This window comes from Siphateles boraxobius, unplaced genomic scaffold, assembly GCF_051911475.1.
Source record: "Siphateles boraxobius isolate OS27281-9 unplaced genomic scaffold, OSU_SipBor_1 37, whole genome shotgun sequence".
Taxonomy (NCBI): domain Eukaryota; kingdom Metazoa; phylum Chordata; class Actinopteri; order Cypriniformes; family Leuciscidae; genus Siphateles; species Siphateles boraxobius.
The window spans coordinates 2,548,645-2,572,353 of NW_027508997.1; the positions used below are offsets into that span (position 1 = coordinate 2,548,645).

General features: G+C 37.0%; 1 protein-coding gene across 44 annotated transcripts in view; it reads right to left on the reverse strand.

Annotated features, from left to right (window-relative positions):
- The window catches only part of col13a1 (collagen, type XIII, alpha 1), a 115,555-nt gene that overhangs the window by 3,589 nt on the left and 88,257 nt on the right, over positions 1-23,709 (reverse strand). For 9 of the 44 annotated variants that reach the window (XR_013190695.1, XR_013190694.1, XR_013190696.1 and 6 more), the window contains 24 exons: positions 22,371-22,415; positions 20,672-20,707; positions 20,540-20,584; positions 19,329-19,406; positions 19,144-19,170; positions 18,976-19,011; positions 18,773-18,829; positions 18,608-18,631; positions 18,195-18,248; positions 17,978-18,022; positions 17,709-17,843; positions 16,087-16,158; positions 15,893-15,937; positions 15,690-15,740; positions 15,471-15,497; positions 14,934-15,020; positions 12,894-12,929; positions 11,829-11,882; positions 11,487-11,540; positions 11,332-11,367; positions 7,383-7,584; positions 4,059-4,128; positions 3,678-3,716; positions 3,225-3,305 (listed from right to left, as the gene is read on the reverse strand). Coding sequence is in view for 28 of the 44 variants with exons in the window: in XM_077197008.1 (XP_077053123.1) it covers positions 3,678-3,716; positions 8,074-8,160; positions 11,332-11,367; positions 11,487-11,540; positions 11,829-11,882; positions 14,934-15,020; positions 15,471-15,497; positions 15,690-15,740; positions 15,893-15,937; positions 16,087-16,158; positions 17,709-17,843; positions 17,978-18,022; positions 18,195-18,248; positions 18,608-18,631; positions 18,773-18,829; positions 18,976-19,011; positions 19,144-19,170; positions 19,329-19,406; positions 20,540-20,584; positions 20,672-20,707; positions 22,371-22,415 (1,134 nt within the window). In the remaining 16 variants the exon portion in view is untranslated. Of the gene's footprint in view, positions 1-2,824; positions 3,306-3,677; positions 3,717-4,058; positions 4,129-7,382; positions 7,585-8,073; positions 8,161-11,331; positions 11,368-11,486; positions 11,541-11,828; positions 11,883-12,893; positions 12,930-14,933; positions 15,021-15,470; positions 15,498-15,689; positions 15,741-15,892; positions 15,938-16,086; positions 16,159-17,708; positions 17,844-17,977; positions 18,023-18,194; positions 18,249-18,607; positions 18,632-18,772; positions 18,830-18,975; positions 19,012-19,143; positions 19,171-19,328; positions 19,407-20,539; positions 20,585-20,671; positions 20,708-22,370; positions 22,416-23,709 lie in introns of those variants that run through there. The other 35 variants (XM_077197035.1, XM_077197034.1, XM_077197027.1 and 32 more) reach the window with 17 other exon arrangements.

Here is a 23,709-nt window from a genome sequence, read left to right on the forward strand (position 1 = left end):
TCCTGTTCCCATGTTGAGAGAAATCAGGAGTAAGTGCATGATGGTTTACTGTAGTTTACTAGACTAAATGTAAGCATTTACTCATCTCTCAAAAACAGATTCAGAAGCCTACTCCTCAAAATTAATAAAAACAGTGAAATGCAATCACAGAATATTAAGCAAACCTGCAATAATTACGTTAAATTAGAAAAAATACATTATGTATTCAATCTCACTTTATCAATCAATGTCGTTGCTGCTGAACATCGATGATCCAATTCAACTGCACGAATAAACAAAAATTACTTTACATAAACGTTTTGCTATTTTTTTTTTGTTGCTGAATAGAGTGTTGGGCTGCATCCAAAATCATATATTTCCCTATACTATAGTAGGCGAAAAAAAGTATGTGACATAGAAGTATGTCCGAATTCACAGTACTCAAAAATGAGAAGGCAAAACGTTTCTGGATGACCTACACTACTTACGGCGAGATTCTGAAGTGTGCATATGGACACTTTACTATCCCATGAGTACACGGGAGTGGATTTATGAGTGGCAGTGAAGCAATGTAACTGACGCTGGTAGGTCACATGATAATGACAATATGGCAAATTTAGTATGCCCATATTACATTCATACTACACACACTCATATAGAATGTGCATTTTTAGCATTCCTGAAGTAATTACTTATTCAAAATAAGTACCTGCTCAAGAGAGTATGCGATTTCATAAACAGCCTTGCGCTGCATCCACAATCGAATACTTCCCTATATAGTATGCGAAAAACAGAAGGCGAAAAAGTCCCTGGATGACCTACTTCCAGCGATATTCTGAAATGCGTATACGATGGACACTTTACTATCCCATGAGGCCACGAGAGAGGATTTATAAATGGAGCGCGAAACGACTTAATTGATGCTGGTAGGTCACGTGATAATGACAGCATGGCGAATGTAGTACGTCCAGATTACATTCATACTATTTTGAACACACTTTTTTAACGGCCGTGAAGTAAGTTCAAATTCAAATGTAGTACACACTCAGACAGTATGCGATTTTGGATGCAGTTTTGGAGTTTCTTCTCCTGTGTCCCATTCTTCTGCAAGCTAGAATGGCAGCACAGCTGAAAGGTTTGTTTGAGTTGCGCCCTATACTGTACAGGAGTGAATGTGCCTGAGGCTTATTCATTTCACTTTTGGTGTGAAAGGCCTTCACATTTGCCAAAAACAGAACTTTTTTTGTTGTTGTTATTCAAAACAAACAAGCAAGCCCATCCCAGATGATAAAAAGTAACGCAACACATTACTCTCCATAAAAAGTAACTATAACACAATTAGTTACGTTTCAAGGGAGAAACACAATATTGTAATGCATTACTTTTAAAAGTAACTTTCCCCAACACTGAGAATAACTGAATAACCTACTGATGCAGTTGTCACACTTCAGTCAGATGCAAATCACGGTAACAAGCAAACCTGCAGCATGTGAACATTCAGAGGGTGTTAATTTTTCAACATGTCGTCACTATGCAAACAAAGTTAAAAAAGTTAGGAAACGTTTTGGCTGAATTTTTTTACAGCCATTTATTGTCTTATGTTCCTCATGTTGACAGCATAGCTTCTTTTACATTATGGTTGATATGTCACAAAACTACTTTGGCAGAGTAAAAGCATTAAGGCACATGTTAGTATGAGGTATTACAGACGAATAAAGAGTTTATAGACACTGATGATTACAAACCATGCTTAACTCCATATTAACAGGCAAAATGGAACCCGAATAGCTTGTCAATGTAAGCAGCAGCAATCCTACACAATTCAATGACTTCAACACTGAATGAACACAAAACAAAACCATTTTAGCTAAGGGCCTTTTTCTATGACCCTGATGTTTCTTGGGAATCAACATATTATAATCTTAATTGCAAGTTTATAATACTAACTTTTATTCTTCATTTGTACTTGATAGTTGAGGTAAAACGGGACATACACTACTGTTTTAAATTTTAGGGTCGGTAAGATCTTTTTAATGTTTTTCTTTTTCTTTTATGCTCAAGACGCTGAATTTTTAAAATAGAAAAATATTTAAAATGTTTTTAAAATGTAAAAATGGTAATATTGTGAAATATTTTTACAATTTAAAACAATAGAAAAAATAAAATTTATTCCTGTGATGGCAAAGCTGACTTTTCAGCATCATTACTCCAGTCTTCAGTGTCACATGATCCTTCAGAAATCATGCTGATTTGTTGCAGAATTCTTTGATGAATAGAAAGTTCAAAGAATCTTTTTTTATTTGAAATAGACTTTTTGCAACAATGTAGCAGTTTTTAGTGTCACGTTTGCTTAAATGTATTTATCCATGCTGAATAGAAGCATTTTTTAAATGATATACAGTATATATATACATATATATATATTACTGACCCCAAGGTTTTGAACAGTAGTGTAGATGCTTATTAGCAAACACAAAGATGTGCTTGACAGTGAGCAGCAATATATGAGATACATTAAAAAAAGCACTAAATTGTATGTAAATTGAATTTCTCTCTATTATTAAATTGTCAGATAAGAATAGAAATAGAAACAGAAAATAACTGCTGAAAGGGCAAGATTCTGACATATTTACATAAAGCCCATGGAGACAAAGCACTGCATGAAGATTACATTTTTTCCTTTACATGAAGCAGACTAATTCAGTTTTTGTGATAATATATTTGGCAGGTGAATATAGATTCAAAACAGTTTGAAATGCTCACTGAATAAGTCATGCAGTGCAAATGTTTATAATTTATGCACTGAAACTACTGACTTGATAATTATACTGCATGTAGAATGGACTTTGAAATAAGTCATTTTAATTGTCAATAAACATATGCAGTTACAGTGTAAGATCATTAGGTTTGGTGTGAACATGTCCATGTTATTCTCAGAGCAAAGGGTTTCCTCTTACACACAAGGCCAATTTGTAACTCCAGCCCCACTAATCAGTGCAGCGTGGTCCAACACAACACATTAAAACACCATGATACAATAAGTTAATAGGCACGTATCAGTTAACATAATGCACAAATATCATGCATATGCTGCCACAGAATATTTCTTCCTTGATCAAAACATTTTGACATAATGCATAGGTACAGTATAAAGTCCATTACATAAAAAACATTACCAGTAATAAAAATAAACATCTGTACAAAAGTCCTGCCAATATTTTTATGGTTTGCTGTATTTTCCATCCTTATAACAGATCAATGGCAAAAAAAGTACAAAAATAAATATTCTATTTACAATCACACATGGCATTCAGGAATTAACATCACTGCAAGACAAGAGGCAAAAGACCACATGTTATTTTCAAAGCACACATCTTTCAAGCAAATGGAGGGATAGATTGTTTCCTATCAGATGTTGTATAGAAAGAAAAGAGTGTAATCGCTAATAAAGCTCAAATCAGATTCGAAACAACTGGTCATAAAAGTACTATATTGCAGCAGATTGAAAATGATAAACCAATTTGTATTAAATTATGATTATATATTACTAACGGATTGTAGATGACAGTTAATATAGTAACTTTAAATCTATACCTCCATATCATGAATTCATTGCACGAGTTATATCATAGTAAGGATGGCATGGATGCAATTATTTCAAAAGCAAAATGTTAATATGATCAGTCAAGAGAACTCACTTTATTCCAACACCCTGGTACTGGCAGACCATCATCGCCCTAAAACAAAGAGGAGAGGTGAAGAATAGTAAAAAATCATTTCATTTTGTATCCGTGCACATACAGTATACATAACCATTTCAGTAGCCACTTTTGTACATACATTTCCCTTCATCCATCCATTAATCAATCAATGAATCAATGAATCACACAAACAGAAGCACTTACAAAGCAGCACTCAAAACTGTAACTATAAGAATAAATATATAATACTATAATAATAATAATAATATAGCTATCTATATATGCCATGATTATGTACCTGGATGATTCAAACCAAAGTGTTTACATTCTTAATTCAATCGGGTAAATTAGTAAGAAAATAATGAGCAGTCAAGATACCTGCTTTTTGCAACAAGGCATTTCTATTGAACACTTTCTTTCATGCAGATATTTGTGATGATCCAGGGTGCTCCATTTTACCGGATGAAAACGGACGTGGTGAAAAGTGTTATTTCGTTAATATGCAGGTTAGTGTAAGAATATTGGATATACAGATAAATCAAAAATAAAATTAAATGCATGCATTCATTCGTTAAACACAAAAAAACCTGATTAAGTAGCAACCATTTTATTTTACAAGTAGTCTCAATATGTACAGTATATTTTACAGAAATCATATTAAGCAAGTGTTATATATTCACACAAAAAACGTATTGGTGAAAACAAATGGTTAGATTTTTATTATTTTAATAATATACATTTTTTTCTGGAACATTTAAAAAATGGTTAATAATTAAAGGGGTCATGAACTGCATTTTTTAATAACATTTTATAATGGTCTTTGAGGTTCACTTATAATGTTAGCAAGATTTTCACATTAAAAAACATCCTAATTTAGAAGTTATAAGCTATTTTCCATCCTGTGTTTACCTTTTCTTTGAAACACTCAGTTTTGATGGGCATGCCACATTCAAGACTTTGAAGTAGATGCCCATTGCTATGATTGAGGAACCGTTTTGCATATTAAAGGGCCCCTATTATTAAGTGAATGAAAAAATCCAGCAAAGTTTTAAATCTGAAAGTGTACTGTACCACAGCAGTATAATCATAAACTTACTGTGTTCCCTTTATTTTACTGACGACTGCTTCTCAAATCTCGGAGTTCAATGCAGGGTTTGCAAACCGCTTTCTCTTGAAAGATTGTGTTCAAAATACTTAGTTTTGAGTTTTGTATTGTGTAGGTCTCCTGCTAACTGGTTAACTCACATTATTACTGTCTTACTGAAATACTTCTGCTAAACTGGCAAGAGCAGCTTCCAAATCCTCAGTTCTCATCCTGCTGGATCTGTCTGCTGACTTTGACACAGTTAACCACCAGATCCTCCTGTAAATCCTAAAGATGAAGGGCATCTCGGAAATCACACTCCAATGGTTCAAGTCTTACCTCTAAGGTAGTTCCTTTAGGGTGTCGTGGAGGGGTGAGGTGTCTAAGATCCAACATCTAGCTACTGGGGTGCCTCAGGGCTTAGTGCTTGGACCCCTTCTCTTCTCCATCTACATGACATCACTAGGATCTGTGATTCAGAAACATGGCTTTTCCTATCACTGCTACGCTGATGACACACAACTCTACCTCTCATTCCAGCCTGATGATCCGATGGTTGCTGCTCGCATCTCAGCCTGCCTGACAGACATTTCTGGCTGGATGAAGGAGCACCACCTTCAACTAAATCTTATGAAGAAAGAGCTGCTTGTGGTCCCGGCCAACCCAACACTTCATCACTTCACCATTCAGCTAGGCTCATCATCCATAACTCCATCAAGGTCAGCCAGGAACCTTGGAGTTGAAATTGATGATCAATTGAACTTCACAGAGCACATTGCTAGAACTGCCCGGTCCTGCAGATTTGCCGTGTACAACATTAGGAGGATCAGGCCCTTCCTATCAGAGCATGCTACACAACTCCTTGTCCAAGCGCTTGTTCGATCCAGACTGGACTATTCTAATGCTCTCCTGGCTGGTTTTCCAGACAGCACTGTCAAACCTCTGCAAATGATCTAAAATGCTGCAGCTAGAGTGGTCTTTAACGAGCCGAAGAGGGCACACGTCACACCTCTGCGTTGTTGTCCTTGCGATGGAGGTTCAGGTTTAATATCTAGTTCTTTCAATGTTTCATCATTGCACTCGTGCTCGTATTGATATGGTAAAATCGACGTCAGTGTTTGTTACTGTGTTTAGTTTAGGGTGAAGGATGCCTCAGGACACGCAGAGCTGACGTTGTTATGGCAATGGATGTTTTTTGTTTTCGACACGCACGCTGTACGCAGTAGACCAATGTTAACAACACACTGACAACAGACTGAGCTGTCTGGACAATCAGAGCAGAGCTGCTCGCGGAAAGGAGGGATTTAGAGAGATTGATTCATCTGACGAATCGTTTGAGAATCATTGAAAATGTGGTAATGTGCAAATGTATATTATGATAAAATCAAACTGTTTTTTTTTTTACCTTTGATGAATGTAAACCTTTTGTAGGAGACTCTAAAACAACATTAGGAAACTTTAAAATAGCATAATAGGGGCACTTTCAAATAATTTTCAACGTCTCTGCCATTACATATATGGATCTGTCTTAAAAACATCCAATGTTGAATATTGGAAACCAACCAGTGAAATTCATCCATATGTTTGAGCCAGAGTCTGATCTCGAATCAGAAGACAACAAACCTACACCTCCAATATCAAGGATACTCCAGTCTGTGATAGTGTGGTATGGTAATTAATCATCTTTATTTATATTTATTCCTTATGTATTTATGAGATAGTATTGTTCTGGTTACATTATATTAGTGTTGAAACAAAGACGCTACAGAAAAGTGTTTATCTAATATATTAATGCATATATTACATATACTGTACTTCATAAGTTTTTGTTGTGGCAAATACAGTTTAAGTACTTGGAGTTACTACAGCTATAGTTGACAAAGCATAACTTTGTTTCATGTAAACGGATTATGTATGAATGTCGCGATGTAGTTCTTATATTTATCGTTCATAATTTTCAGTAAAGTGAGTACATATGATCTGATCTGTAACAGTCAAAGCAATGGTGACACATGGTAAAGATTGTTACTCACACTTGTGTGTTGTGACATTTCTGTCGGAACTACAAAGCTGACAACTCTCACGCATTGACCGTGAGACTCGCGCAATTGACCCTTTTCACACGCTCTCACGCCACACATCCATTTTCACACGCAGAGAAAAATGGTGGACAAAGAGGACACTGACACCGACAGACAAGACAGTGTAGGTTACTTTTGACATGGAACAAATTCTCAGCTGTCAGATTCTGTCAATATTTTTACGAGATTCACACAATAAATAACGGTTTGGCGCTTTTAAATGTGACAGATCGCTGTAGCGCGACATTCAAACAGCACATGATACAGTAGCCTACAATACCACCCCAGCCCCCCCCCCCCCCCCCCCGGTCAACAAATCTCACTCTTCTCTCCCTCAATCAACAAATCTCTCCCCGAATCAACAAATCTCTCCCCCTTGGTTTCAATAAAAGCTGTTTTTTAACTAATGAGGAACTTTACAGGATTTTTTTTATAGTACAATGACTTCTTGTCGTAAAATCAAGGAAAAATGCATTTCTGAATTCATGACCCCTTTAAAGTTTGTAGATTGAACAGAGTTAACGAATGCTGAGATACCATGCAAGCTTTTTTTCTGTTCTATTCTTCATTTGTTCTTCATTCCGAATGGGCTATGCTGCAGCATTCGCTTCAGGACGGCAGGAAGCATGCGGAATAAGGAAAGGGATAGACAGCAGCATACCACAGCGCACGGGGCATCTAGCCCGTCCAGGCCTGGCAGCCCCGGCTCACCTTTCTCCCCTTTAAAGCCTCGGAAACCCTGTTTATGAAATCAATCAAATAAACAACTAATCCTCCAGCCACTCCCCCACAATGGCCGCTGTGGTCCAGCGTCTGATTGGTCCAGAGCACACTGGACCTGAGACTGACAGGAAGTTGTTCGCCACATCCGCAGGGATGTAAACTCCACATAGTTCAACTATAATTTATTGAATAGTGGCTCCATCCCACTGTGTTCATCAGAACCAAATTCCTGTCAGTCCTAATCCTGAAAAGCAAAAATCCCATACAGAGTTCTGGTGCCTAGTCATTTTTAATTCAAATCTCAATCTACAATAGTTCATATGTAATGTATGAGTAATATATGAGCACAAAGTCTCTTTATATTTGTATATACATTGTAGTTCTACGACTTAGACCAGAACTCTTTTGGGCAGTTGTTAGTGTTTATCACACAAAGACATAAGGAGACGTGGCTTTCGTGAAGTCTCCTTTTGCCTTAGTGCTGCACGTTGAACGAAAGACATACCAACGGACACGGGGCATCTAATCCTGGGGCTCCTTGGTCTCCCTTATCCCCTTTGGCCCCCCTGTTGCCTTTCTTGCCCCTCTCCCCCTGCAAACAACAGTGCATTCGAAAAAAATCAGACCTCCTAGTCTACTAGCAGTACTTGTAAGAAAAGCACCATCACTAAGAATAACTATAAGGCACTCTAAAAGTAGATGTACTTTTGAACTGAGCTACAATGAGTATAGGGATAATTTAAGGAGGGTAAGTGGAGGGGTTAAGGAGAAAGGAGGTCAGCCAGTGTGATTAGTCTGGTATTTAAAAACATATTTTTTAAGTACTACTAACTTTGTATAAAAAATACTGAATGCACATTTACTGAATATTTAAAAATTAATAAATGAGTTTAAATAAATCGACTGACTTATGAAAAGGTCATGCTCTTTGGAGCCAAATCTCGAAGCCTCAATTTCATATAAACTCCCATTCAAAAGATTGGCGTCAGTAAGATCTCTCTTACGCTAAAACCCCCCAGTAAAAACAGTAATACTGTGAAATATTATTAGAATTTAAAAATAGTTTTCTATTTAATTAATATACTGAATTTTGAAATGCAATTCAATCCTGTAATGCAAAGCTGAATTTTCACCATCATTACTCCAGTCTTCAGTGTCACATGATCCTTCAGAAATCATTCTAATATGATATTTTGCTGCACAAGAAACATTTATTATCAACTGTTGAAAGCAGTTGTGTTGCTTAATATTTTTGTGGAAACTGTGAAAAAGAACAGCATTTATAAATGAAATAGAATGGAATCTTTTGTAACATTATAAATGTTTCTTTACTTGTACTTTATCAATTTAATGTGTCCTTGCTGAATAAAGGTAATGGGTTATTATGGTGACTGAACATCATTTTTGATCCCTACATCTAAACTTTTGAAGGGAATATATTTTTATTCCTTATTCTTGGCAGCAAATGTTGGATCTAATAAGTAGACAGTCTGTGATTGATTCCATATAGAACAATAAAATGAAATGACAAAGGCTAATGTACAAAAGCTGACGAGGCAATAAACTGTTTAATCAACATCCCTATTCTATACTAATTAAGAACAGCTTTGCTTTTTACAGTGTTTCATGATTCATCTTCATGCCTGCACGCAAAGGTTAAGGGTTCTTTGGAGCAAACTATTACATTTAAGCTATATAAATGGGATCTTTCTATGCTTTAATACAGAGTTCTAACATTCCGAACAGCCCTCATCATGATAGTTATTCTAACACTTAATGGAGGAAGAAAAAAATTACATTATGAATCAACATGGAGCTCATTTTCTAATCCTGTTTGACAAATACTGATTCCTTAAGACAGTTTCTGAACTTTTGGCTCACATCAGGAGTCCTAATTACTCTCATCAGGATGTCAGAATGAGCTCTACACCGACATAATGCCATTTCCCACATTGCTTGGTTATGTGTCTTTTCAAAATAGATCCAGATGTGGCTTTCGTGGAACAATAAGAACTCTGTACATTAGTATAATTGGGAGAAAATCAATGCAGGTTGGTAGGGAGGTAAGTCAAGGATATGAACAAAAGTATAGGAGGTGAGGAAGAGGAGGAGTATTAACCCAGGCTACGACATTAGGATGCAGGAGGAGCAGGAGGAGGCCAGGGAGTGAGAGGGGGAGAGGGAGGACGACCCGGCCCGACTCGGCAAAAAGAGCCACAGACACAGGCTAGGGTGCGGGGGGAGGAAAAGGGGATAGGAAGACCTGTGGAAAAAAGAGAGGAAGACAAGGAAAGGACAAGAGTAAAAACAGCACCGTGTCCAAGGGTCCTCCACAGCACCTTCCACTGAGCTGAGCAGCAGCATACTGACAGATTTATCAAAACCAGTGGAGGATGTTGGGACGAGCACTGACATGTCCTGACTTTCAAGGTGGGAGACATTCAGTCATTAAATGAGGAAATTAGTGTTAATAGGAGACAGGCATACAGTCTAGGAGGATGAAAGCACAGGAAAAGCACAGAAAAGCAATGGTCAATTCATGTACTTCTTTTTATAATAATAACTCTTAGAACTTTTAAAATGTAGCAGTTTATATCATAGGTCAGTTTTTGCAGTTTCATGCAGAAATATGTTTTAAATATACTGCAAATAAATTATTAAAATATACAAATTGCAAATATATGTATATAAAGGACTGACAAATTAACAGTTCTGGAGTAAGAATATATGTTTAAACAATTGTATCATGAACAATTAAAATATACAGTGGCATCCAAAAGACTGTTTAGCATTTTTGTATATTTAATACATTTTATTAAATAGAAATTAAATTATTAACATATCAATATGATTTACAATTGAATAAACATTTATGTGTGTGTCTGTGTATTAAATCTGATGCTCAATTCAGAATGATTTGAGAAAGATTCACAGAGTATCTAGAAAGCAAGGACATCTGATCGATAATGACTGAAAATTAGTGCAGAAACGTACATTTTTCCTCATTATTTGTCGTTTTTGTGTTTTAAATTTGTCAAAATCCTAAGACGTTTATTTCCAGGTTTGTTTATTTAATTTTTTTTATTTTCACAGACTTTTAGACCCCACTGTATATAATATACACATAATTTCTAGCAGTGAGCAGTAGCCATTCTAATTTCTTACACCCAGCATGCTTCTGCTTGTCTTTGAAAAAACCTCCATAACAAATACAATCGATAAAGCCGGGCTCTATGGAGGCTTGTTTCTGCCACAGAATAAAAAATAAAAAAGGTAATTGTGACTTATAACCTCAATTTATAACTCGCAATTGTGTCACAAAAGTCAGAATTGTGAGATAAAAAGCCAGAATTACCTTTTTTTTAATTCTGTGTCAGAAACAAGCCACAAGAAACAATATCAACTCGTATTTCTGTTTATAAAATTACAAAATATAAACTCTGAGAAAACAAGTAAGAATTGCGAAAACAACTCAGGCTCGGACTCAGATGCAATTGCGCGTTATAAAGACTTGCAATTCTGACTTTATCCGAGTCTGAGCCCGGCTAAATACTGCATAATAACTGATAATGACAAATAAAATAGCCACCGTTTTTTAATAATGAACAGTAGCTAATGCTTAAAAGTTTGGCAGATTCATGCTGGTTTAGAAATATCGTCCATCCCTTTATTTTAAGAAAGTGGACTCATGTTATTGTCCTTCAAAGTCACAATAACATATTCTGCAAACAAACTACGATCAAGAAAGCATTTATAATCTTACCCGATTTCCTTTTAGTCCCAGTGGTCCTACTAAACCCTGAATGAAAGGGGGAGAGACATTAATGATGGTCTATTTTTCATTTGAATGCACTTATATGTGGTTTGGAAACGTTACAATATTTAAAATGTTAAATTGTGCTCTGGTACAGCACTTACTGGGATGCCTTGAGGCCCTATTGGTCCTGCTACTCCCATATCGCCCTTTTCCCCCTGTACAGTAAAAAAAATGCATAGACATTATATTGAACTGTATTACACTTGACTTTATACTTTATACAATTAGTGAATGTTTTTGATAGGTTGACTAGGGGATGTTGAATTAGCAGAGCAAACTGTTGGATTACTATCTTGCGTATGTGTTAAGCATGTAATAATTCAACAACTGATATAATCAGTAATAAGATAATATCAGATAATATAAGTAATAATGCAGTTAATTGTGATGTACATTCAAAAATATTTCATTTGGTCAGTTGTCACGAGGATGGGAGCACTAACCATTTCTCCTTTTGGTCCTGCAGGCCCAGACAATCCTGCTGGTCCTATCAGACCCTTTGAACAGAGAAAGTGACATGCGTGAGCTTCAACAGAGGGGATGGCGTTCGGTGACAAGGTCAGAAAGGTAGAGAAACTAGTCAGTGTTGAGCACCAATAGATCAACAAACTTTTCAGAGATGAATAAAAGCAGTTTTAAAGTCCTTATGTATGTTTGAAAACAGTCATCTGAGGTCCAAACTCGACAAAAACTCCAAAGTTTGTTGATCTAAGGGGAAATAAACAGACACACAAGTAAATATAACAGCGAATCCATCTTCCATTTTCCTCCCATGACTTGGAGAGGATATAAGAGAAGGACTGTTAGACATCTTGCTTTTTCGGGAGTCTTGCTTCTCAGCCATTTGTACAGTCGTATGCCATACTGTAATCATTGTTCATGCAGCCGCATCCCATCATGCTCTCTCCTGGTGTGACATTACAAGGTCAAAGCTTGTCTTGGAATGAAATTAAGCTCTGAAGCATGAAGGGAATTAAGCCTTCGAAAGGTCAAAAGAGGTCAGGCATGTTCGAGTATATATATATATATATATAAAGGTAAAGAGGGCTGCGACGGCATGAAATGCAAAGGGATTATTTACTTGTAGAGCACTAAGTACAGTATGTACTTTTCAAAGAAAGAGAAAGTGCGTTTCAGAGAGAGAGCGAGCGAGATGTTTATAAGTGTTTGCCATGCTCCCCTTCACTCACTCGTGTGTTGACAGGTTGAGAAATAAACTGAGCACGGTACCTCTGGAAACAGCAAGAGGCAACAGCCAAACAGGCTTAGGGACAAAGTCAAATCAAAGTCATACTCATGCCGATGCAACCTCAATAGAGATCTAAACAAGGCCTTGACCATTGGACAACACAGAAAAAAAACACAAACACAGAAGACAAGCAAGCAACGGCTCAAGCAGAGGCAGACAGACAGAAAGAGTGAAGCAGGCAGACTGCGGAGGGGGAAAAGAGAGAGGGATGGATGGAAATAGAGGGGTGGATGATGGGAACGGGTCTTGCGCCACTCACCACTGGACCAGGCCTGCCGTCTAAACCATGAGCCCCCTGGACAGTGTGTAAAGAGTTACAGTGCGAGAGGAGAGATGGAGGTGGTGGAGAGGGAGGGAGGGGAGAAGTGTGGGGGGAGGAGAGGGTGGGTGAGTGAAGCAGTGACTTGTGTGCCACATAAAAACAACACTAGTTTTGATGGAGGGGTGACATGTTGAAGATGACATGTAAGAGACGGGCAGTAACTCCTTTCAATGTGACTTTAGCTTCTTATAGTGTGACTGCTAGTGAACACGACTTAAACCGGTCCTTAATACAGCATGCTGTTTTCAATCATTCCTTTCAGCTCTATGAAAGGTGATAAAATAACAACAGGTGGGTTTTAAATTCCAGAAGAGATGCTAAAACTAAAAATAATACTTGTAAATAGTTGTTCGATTCCAAAACCTAGTAAGCTGCATTGCCGTCTACTACCTTCTAAGGTGGCATGTTAAACTGAAACGCAACCTCACAAGTGACTGAATTGGAACACTATACATAGGCAGCAACGCAAATAGCGCTCCAATCTCTGCATAGGAGAGTTGACTTGAAGCTAAAGGCTTGTCAACACAGAGAACGATAACTATAAAGATTTCTATAACGATAGCAGACAACGGATTAGTTCTGTTTATTCAGGTTTGTCGTCTGCCGCTTTAAAGCAGAGTTCTCGCTCTTTAAAGCAGGATGGATTCTGATTGGCTGTCAATGTTCATCAGCTGGAAAATATTGTTCCGAAATAGATTTCAACGATATCTTTTCTCTGTGCCGTTAAAGTTGTTGTATGGTCTCCGCCATTCTTTTATATTTAGGGCAATTTTAGAACTATATCTTTAAGTTATTTTAATTTTATTAAGTTATTTTGATGATAGCATTTTGCTACGCTAACAAAAGAATCTAAGGTTATTGGTGTTTGTGGCAGGAGTGTACCTATGATGCCTTAAAATTATGTCTACTGTAGGTAGGCAGCTCACTAGGTTATGGAACAGCGGAGCACACTGGGTAATATTGGCCCTTCCACAACACAAAAAGCTTTGGTTCATTGTTTTTTCATATTCTTAAGCAGAATTTTATCTTGTTTTCCAATAAAAATCTGTAAACAATTTTCATTTTATGTAAAATTTACTTGGAAAGGCTCTAATTTCTAATTTTCTTACCGCATTGGTAACATGTTTTTGCTTTTCTTAAGAATCAACATTGTGAGGTTTATGCTTAAATAAAATCAGGTAAATTATTTTATTTTATTTTTTACAGAGGAAAAGAAAAAAAATACTCATTAAAATTTTTTTTTTGCAGTGCATTCTAAAGATTTTCTAGACATTTTCAACACTTTCTCTTATTTGTTTAAAAGGAGTTACTGTGCCATTGATGATGTGACTAGAACAAGTTTATCAATGACTTTGACACCACACATATACACCAAAAGTCAGAAAAAGACCCCTGAAATTCACAGTAACATAACCTAAAGCATGCTATTTAACGAACAGAGAGGAAACATTTTATAAACAACCACATAGAGTATTTTGAAATAATAACATGGATGTCAGTCAGTTACAGTAATATGAAACCATCAGGAACTCGTTGGTAATCTATTAAAATGTGTATAAAACAATGTGACAAGATGATTACATGATGGCACTTGTATATATGATTGCCAAATGTGGAGATCCACTGATTCATGCAATGTGACACTTAGCCATGAACCATGATGTCTAGTTACAGAGACAAATGAAATAGCAGCACAATGGTATTTGCATTAACGGGTCTAAAGCACAAACCTTACACAAAACATGCTTTTCCACTAATGCCGCACTCAGGAAAGACAAAAATATCTTGGTTCAGCTGACAAGATTGTATGAATATTATCAAATTAATTACTCACTGGTATCACTTATATGACGTACTCATCATTTATTCACTATAAGGATTGATTTGATGAATCGGACAGCTATTTTATCTTACATTGTTATTGCAATGCATGCAAAGCATTAAACACTAGATTATAAGAATCAGAAATGTACTTACAGGGAGTCCAAGATGGCCTCTGTCTCCTTTATCTCCTTTCTGTCCAGGTGATCCCTTCTCTCCTCTCAAGCCTATTCCTGGCTCTCCCTGACCCAGAAAGAACATAAAAGATTTAATGTCTTGTTTAACAAATGGCAAGGCACATAACTATTCAATTTAAAGGGATAGTTCACCCAAAAATTTAAATTCTGTCATCATTTACTCACTCTCAAGTTGCTACAAATCTGTAGGACTTTCTTTCTTCTACTGAACACAAAATAAGATATTTTGAAGAATATGGGTAACCAAATATTGGGCCCCATTGACTTCCATAGTATTTTTTTTTCATACTATGGGAGTCAATGGGGCCCATCAACTGTTTGGTTACCCATATTCCTCAAAATATCTTATTTTGTGTTCAGCAGAAGAAAGAAACTCATACAGAGTTAAAACAACTTGAGGGTGAGCAAATGATTGCAGAATTTTTATTTTTGGGTGAACTATTCCTTTAAGTTAGTTAAACTGGAATATAAAAGTGACTTCGGCTGGGATACTTACCTTTGGTCCTGACAAACCTGGAGTTCCCTGATAAGCACAAAAAATAAATATGAGATATCAGCATTAAAACTCAAACATTTTGAGTTGTTTAAAATGAGTTCCTCTTTATAAATGCACCATCAAATGAAAAAAATGCACTAATGCTCCTTAGGCCCACATATCCATCTGTAACATGTCTGCTGTTATCATAAGCTTTTATGTGGAAGACAATGCCCTCACCATTGGGCCAACTGGCCCTGCAGGTCCTGGAGGCCCAGCAGGCCCATAGACCTTAAACAACACAGATAGGAGAGTCGCCATTAAGATATTTAATTCTAAATATTTCCTAACTTTGAAAACCCATAGGCTAAACTAATATCTATTGAAACCTTTTTAAAACCCCCAAAATGTGCAAATCAGATGCTAAAAAATGTGGAACATACCAGCTCTGCTTTATCTCCTTTCTCTCCAAGTTCACCTTTCTGACCCTGAAGACGTTATGAAAAAGCAAAAGAAGAAGGAATATTTAACAGAATTCATTTCAGAATTAAAACTGGCATGATGAAATACACTGCACCCCAAAGTCATGTGATGTCTTTTCAACAATGACGTTTGATTGAGGGGCACCATTGCATACCATTGGGCCTGGCAATCCAATATGGCCAGGGGGCCCTGAAACCCCCTTTTCTCCAGTAGGGCCATCTAAACCCTACAGAATGAGGAAAGAATGTGAAATAGCAATTAAAATGAACAGAAAACTTAAGTCGGGGTGGACATCCTTAAAAACAAAGTTCACAACCTTTGAAGACCAAGAGACCTTTGAACTCATAACATCCAACACATAGGACAAATGATTAGTAAATTGTAGGCTTTTAAGGATGCAATGCTGCCCACTCACCACAAACTTTTTCAAAATTCAAAAGCACTCAGGATGTTTTCACTTGCTCAAAGAAACGAAACCAAATTTACAGGCAAATCATTTTGAACCCTCTGGGGTTCTTCGGACCAAATGGTCCCGAAGAATTTAAATAAAAAAATGTGTAAAACCATAGCTTCATCGGAATTGTCCGAAATTTGGTGACTTTGTTGGTACTTGGTATATGAACACCCCAAATAATTGGGGACAGGATTTGAATAGTCTAAGTGGTTGTAAAAAAAATGGTCACACTCAGGGCCTTCGGGTCCAAATGGTCCCGCCATAGGAAATGAATGGGAAATTGGCAAAAATGTGACAATACAGAGTTTTTTTGTGCGTACAATCTACAAATCAGCCACGATCCAGAAAAAAAGCACACAACAGTGAAGGGGTGAATCTATAAAACATCATGAGTGCAAAACACACACACACACACACACACACACACACACACACACACACACACACACACACACACACACACACACACACACACACACACACACACACACACACACACAAAAACACACTTTTATACATAAACAAACGAATAAATTCAGATTACATATGGGTTTTGCATTTTTAAAATGCTCAGTTTGTCCACCAGATGGCATCCATCTAATTTCAAAAATTGCTTTTATGAGGTCTAGGCTTGACTGTAAAATGAAATACAGCTTTAAAAAAAATAAAAAAAAATATTTTTTTATTTTTTTATTTTCTATTATATTCAATGGGGGGAAAATGGGGGGAAAATGGGTCATATTTATTGCATAAATATTAATTATAAATCTTAAATTATCTCAAAACACCAAAAAAGAAAAGAAAAAATATTATAAAAAACAAGTAAAAAAAAAAAAAAAAGATTTTCTTTTAATAAATATGAATCAAACCCTTCCGGACCATTTGATCCCGAAGACCCTGAGTGTGACCCTGAAATGAAGGACCCCAGAGGGTCTATTTTCTGGTTAAGCCTTTAATTTTAAAAAGATGTTTACATGCTCCACAATTATTGGAATATTCCAATGTTCTTGCAATTCAGAATATTCCAAACACACAAACATTGTCTTCTGGAAATATCGAAGATTCTGTTGTTTTATTGAGTTGCCTATTTTTTTTATTAATTGAAATTTCTAGAAAAACAAATATTGGCTTAATTTGGTACTAGCAATCTGTTTAATAAGTGTACATGATGTCTACATCAATTGAATGTTATGATACGTTGCGTAATATCAGAATATTGTTTCATGCAGGGGTTAAAGGACACAAGACCCTTGTGATTATTTAACAACTCAGGTGTAGTCAGTCAGACTACTTGTGATGGGAAAGCTGGTGCAGTCACTCACAGGTGATCCAGAGGGACCCATGTCTCCCTTGTCTCCTTTTGGGCCAGGGAAGCCCATGACTCCTCCTTCTCCCCGTGGTCCCTCTAGTCCAGGAGGGCCGATGGGTCCCTGTTCTCCTGGCTTTCCTCTCGGACCCTAAGAAGTAAACAGGTGCAATCACTCAGCATTAGAAAGGATCAAGAGCTGAGTAAATACATCCACCAAAGGTCTACTCACAGATTAGTGGCTAAAATAGGTTTAATTTATAGTAAATGTTAATTATTATTTACCTTTTCCCCATCAAGACCAGGGGTACCAGGAAGTCCAACGTCACCCTGAGGGGAAAAAGTGATGTTTAATCCAAAAGAACAGGTGAAAAGGTGGAGTACAGTGATATGTCGCTTCTTAAAATACTTCCTCAAATCTAACCAGATTTTAGTATGAAATTCTCCCAATGTTATAAATTAAGGATAAAAGAGTTAAGAATGAGAGAAGTTGATCAGCTACCTTCAAACCGGGGGTCCCAGGAAGACCTGGAGGCCCAGGTAGACCAGGAGCGCCCTAAAATGACAAAAATAGATGCTTGTTCTCTGTTTATCTGTTTATACACCGACCGGCCACAAAAAAGATGCTGTTTGGATTTAAATAGGCAAATGCTTAATAGTCTATGACTGGATCATTATTGCAGTGATTATTATGGTTCTAGCATCTTATTGGCAACAGTTCTTCTAACCCTAATTGAGTGTGTAGCTTTTAATTTCTTAAAACAACCATGTAGGAAGACGTTTCATGGCCATATTCCAGGATGACAATGACAAAATTTATCAGGCTGGAATTATAAGGAATGGTTGGGAGGAAGCATGAAGAATTATCAGTTTCCTAACAACACAACAAATACAGAAAAGGCCTTTGACGCTTACCACTGAATGCACATTGCGAATATCCTGAAAAACAAAATTAAATGAGTGCCTTCATACATTACAAATTAATCTTTTGAAACTTTTTCAACAAGGCAGAGAAGGGAATATTCAAAATGACTAAATTATAAATCAAGTAACATTTGTATGCTTAAAAAATAGACATACATTTTCATTGTTGTTGATTAAAGTTTTTCCTGGCTCCCCGGTTGGACCTGGTGGTCCCTGTTGAGTGATGAGAGAGCAATCAATCAATTAATATCATACATTACTTCTGATGTAAACCACACAAAAAACAAACCAGGTGACCTGTTTGCATCATTCTCTGTGTCAGTGACAAACCTTACACTGTGCACATAGCCTCTACTCACCCTTGGTCCAGATGGGCCTTCATGGCCAGTTTCACCCTGCAAGGCAAAATGCATTAATTTGTGCTATTGTTCTCCAAAGACGTATTTAAAATATAACAAAGATACCAGGTCATCTAGAGTTGTAATGAGCAAGCAATCATTTTGGGTAATAAAATGTCAATTGTTCACCTTTATGCCTTGATCACCTTTCTCACCCTGTGAAAAGACATGCAATAATGAACCTGAAATTCACTTCTTACTAAACCGTTAGCAGATTTTGTTAGACTGGGCATGTCATGCCACACCAAGAAAACAATTTAGCAGCAGATATAAGGCTACAAGGAGCTACTTGGTGGAGAATGTGGGCTTTCTACCTTGGGTCCAGCTTGTCCTGGGGTACCTGGTTCTCCTTTAATGCCAGTTCCTGCAGCATTAGACTCGCCTTTTTCTCCCTGGCAATAAATACAAATTTAGGAGTTAACCATGACTTGACTGATTTCAAGGTGCAGCTCTATTTAATGAATGCCGATAAAACATTCTAGTGTGAGCATCTTGTTCCCATTTGCTTTTGAAGCATTACAGTTAGAGTATTTAATTCACAACAGATGTGGTCCTGTGGTACAGGGAGCGAGGATGAAGGTGTGGTTACATTAGATGAAATTATTTCAGACACCACAACAAATATAGGCTACAGGATATGAGGCCACCTTGCAGTGCTTCTGTTTAGAAGAAACAGTAATTTATTAATTTATCACAACTTTTGAAAATGTTAAAACAAACTGTGTTCTTCCATTTGTTGCAACACTGTAAACCATGCAGATGTAATGATTGTTTGTATTTGCATAAGCATAGAAAATAAATGGAACACAAAGTCTAGTTTGACCGCAAATAACAAATCCAGGTGTACAAACACCATTGAGTGCAGACATTCAGCTCAGCACTTTCAGACATGCATGTATAACTAAAGTCACATCAATACAATTCACCCAAAAAATAAAACATAAAAAAATAAAATGCTGCTATTTTTATTTCAGCCTCTTTTTATTCCGAACCCACATGGCTTGCTTTTTTTCTGTAGAACAAAAAAGGTGATTTTTTGATAAATAACATTAAAGGCCTAAAATAACATTAAAACATTTTCGGTATTTGAAATAAAGCTGAAATAAAGTAAAATAGAATTAGTAATGAAAACCTTAAACTTTATAGTAAAACGAAAATCCCTTAACACTAAATAGAAACATCATAAAATGGCAAAATTAAAATATATATATATTTTTTTTTAAATTCAAAATATTAATAAATACAAATCACAGTACATAAATAATACTAAAATAACGCTTAAATTTTTGGAATAAAAAGTTATATGTTCACTTTTACGATGCTTTATTTTGTCATTTTGAAGCTTGACAATATCATTAAACTCAAAAGAATTACCAAAAATCTTAAAAAATAATCATTGTGTTCCATGGAAAAAAACACAGACATTCAGGTTTGAAACTGCAAAAGGGTGAGTAAAGTTCACCCTTCAATATTTTCAGAACAAGCACTTATGCAAGACATAGCCACAGCACACATTCAGGTGTACCTTGTAGCCCCGTTTTCCAGGGATACCAGAAACACCTGCCTGACCCTTCATAGTGACAGAAACATTTCTTTAAGAATTTCATATGCTCAGCAAATGTGTTAAAGATACAGCCACACCAAACCAGGCCTTTACCTTTCGTCCAGGGACGCCTGGGAAACCAGGCTCTCCCTGAAGGGTTCAAGATTTCAACATTAGAAAAAGAGAGAAAGAGAGAAAAGGAAAACAGTGAGAAAGACCTAAACACATCCTCAAATGCTGACCTTTGAAAATCAACAAAGGAATCAACTATCAACATCATATATTTTGCCTGAAAAAGTCATTTTTAATTTCAACTGAACATTATTTTCTGTAATTATTTAGCCAAACACTGTTTACATCTATCATAAACCCCCAATGGTCTATCTCTATCAGATGTCATAATCTCTATTGAAGCAATTAGAAAGCACATGCTGGAATCAATATTTAGATTGGTATGTCGAAGTTTGTGCTCTCCAGGCACGCATATAGCTGATCACTAGCAGTGCCGCAATGAGCCAACCCCCGACAATTGGTTTGTTATTAATAGTAAAGAGCACATGACGGTTATTTAATTCATGTCTGTTATCTCAGACTAATGAGCAGACATGAAGGCAGTGATTTACAGACACAGCTGTGGCTGCATGAGGACACTCAACCCATTGGGGTCGAGGGTGACTGGGGGATCTGACTGCTTATGGCACCATCCGTCTTTCTCCTGCCATCTCCCTCCTCAAGTCTCAGACGCCACTTTACAGTGTCAGAAGGTGAGATGGTGATTATTATTATTATACCTTTATTTAACCAGGAGGTCCCATTGAGATTCAGAATCTCTTTTACAAGAGGATATATGTGACTTGCCTCTATAAATAAAGGATAATGTACATCCAGCCGATTGTTATCTCAGAATAAACCCCCGACAAGGTGATGGAGACCCCGACGCAAAGCGGTCTTGCATCAGCCTGAAGGGGGTTTATTCTGAGATAACAACCGGCTGGATGTACATTACACCGCTTATTACACGGCTACTTGCCACGTGAGTAAATAATTAGACACGAAATATTGATCTGAGTTGAAATATTTGATTACGTCTTTAAACGCAAAGCTTCCGCGGAGAGAGCAGTTTGCTAGCGTGGCAAGTTCAAACTAGACGGACATTTAAGAGATACGGTACACAGTCATACCACTTATTACACAGCATTTTGCCATATAAATAGTTATAGAGATAAGAGATATTGATTTCAGATTAAACTGTTTTAAAATCGTACCTGTTTGTATCTTATAATCCAACAGTGTACAAAACAATAGTCACAAAATGGCAGCAGCTGCGTTTGTATGAAACAAGAGAGCGAGTCCACGATACTGGATGGTGTAATTAATTACCTGTTCACAAAATAATGATTTGACTGTGTTTTAAATCATTTATTTGCTCACCAAATACAAACTTCCACGAAGAAAAAACATTCCAAGTGTATAGCACTGCTGACTTCAGTAACCCGGATGAGTCTGTGTTATCTGTTTTCAGTGGGTGTTATCTGCGAATAGCATACCGCTGGATGGCGCGATCGACCAATCAGAATCAAGTACTCCACAGAGCAGTGTAAAAATTAGCTATTAATCGCCTTTTGGTGTGAAAGCAGTTCTACATAAAATCATAACAGATAAGATTGAGCTCTCAAAGGAGCATTTTAGCAATGGAATGCTTCTGGAAGAGCATGCAAGGTTCTGGGAAAAAAGGATAGTTCTTTATAAAAGGCTGGGGATCATAGGTAAAAGGGAATGAGGTTAGATATAGGCTGCAGTAGAAGTGAACTACCTTCACTCCTTGTTTCCCAGGCATTCCAGGCATCCCTAGCTCACCCTGCAAAATCATCAACAATTACTCATCATTTCAATACTTAAGCTGTCACACATTCACAAGCCAAAACCAAAGATTACACTCATAACACAAGCAAAACACCACTGAAAGACTTTTGCTTCAGCAGATTGTTAGACATGATCACAAACCAGAATTGCCCAGCACATCTGCTCACCACTGTATTGCAAGTTGTGCTCTGTGTGCTGGCAGTGTTGGGACCAAGCGTGCCACACAAGCCTTGAAAAGTGAAGCCAAAAAGTCTCTATCGCCCCCCGGTGGCCGGTCCTAGTATAGCTCATAAACCCCGCCTCCCCATGTCATTCAATGGGACGTGAGACCAACTAAACAATTAAATTACACTTCACGTATCTTTTTTCCAAAGATAGTTTGTCATTTACTGTAGTTTTTATCACACCGATGTAATTTCAAGTGTTTGTTTTTAAAATAAGTTTGTTTTTAGTTAGTTATTTAATGCTTTAAAAACGGCGCTGTGGCGTCATGATTGACAGCTGTGATTGACAGGTTCTCTGAGCGAAGTAGTCACTGAAGCAACAACGACTTTTTTTCGGGATCTTTGGAGGACTGATGAGATTGGAGCTTTAAATTTAATATCTCATTTTCTATAATTAATTATTTCACACCGACATAATGGGTTGTTCTGCAGCAGAGGCGTGTGCTTGTGATTGATCCAGCGAGAGTGAGGGCAGGACGTTGATTTTGCGGCTTTACTTCCTGCTCACCACTGTGCATGTCTGGTCCCGAAATCGCAACTGCGCAGACTCAAGTCCCAAGATGTCAGCGCCATATCGGGACAATGGCGGCTTCACTTCTCGACAATGGAAGAGAGCGAGAGCGAAGGACGTCGTCCATCTTTTTTTACAGTCTATGGTTGGGACTTGTAACGTGTCAAATAGACACATTAATTAAGTAAAGTTTTGGTCAATTGTCAACAGTGTAGTGAATCTAGCGAGGCATGAAGCACAGCTCACACAGAAGTCACTTTCAAACCAAGCAGCTTTCTGTTGGTCAAAGTGTGTGACCAAATTGAACCAGATGTGAAATCTATGTTGGGAAATCTTTCGCCCTCAAGCAAAATACCTGATAGTCCAGACTTCGACTGCAATGACAATTCCAACAGTGAACAAGAGTAAATGTGACCGTACCGTTACTTGTTAAATTTACACCCAAAACCTGAGATTTATGTTCTCAAAATGCTGTTTCAGTGGAATTCAGCATTTCCAATATAAAATATACATTATATCTAATGTATTTCTAATGTAAAAGATGACTGAAAGCC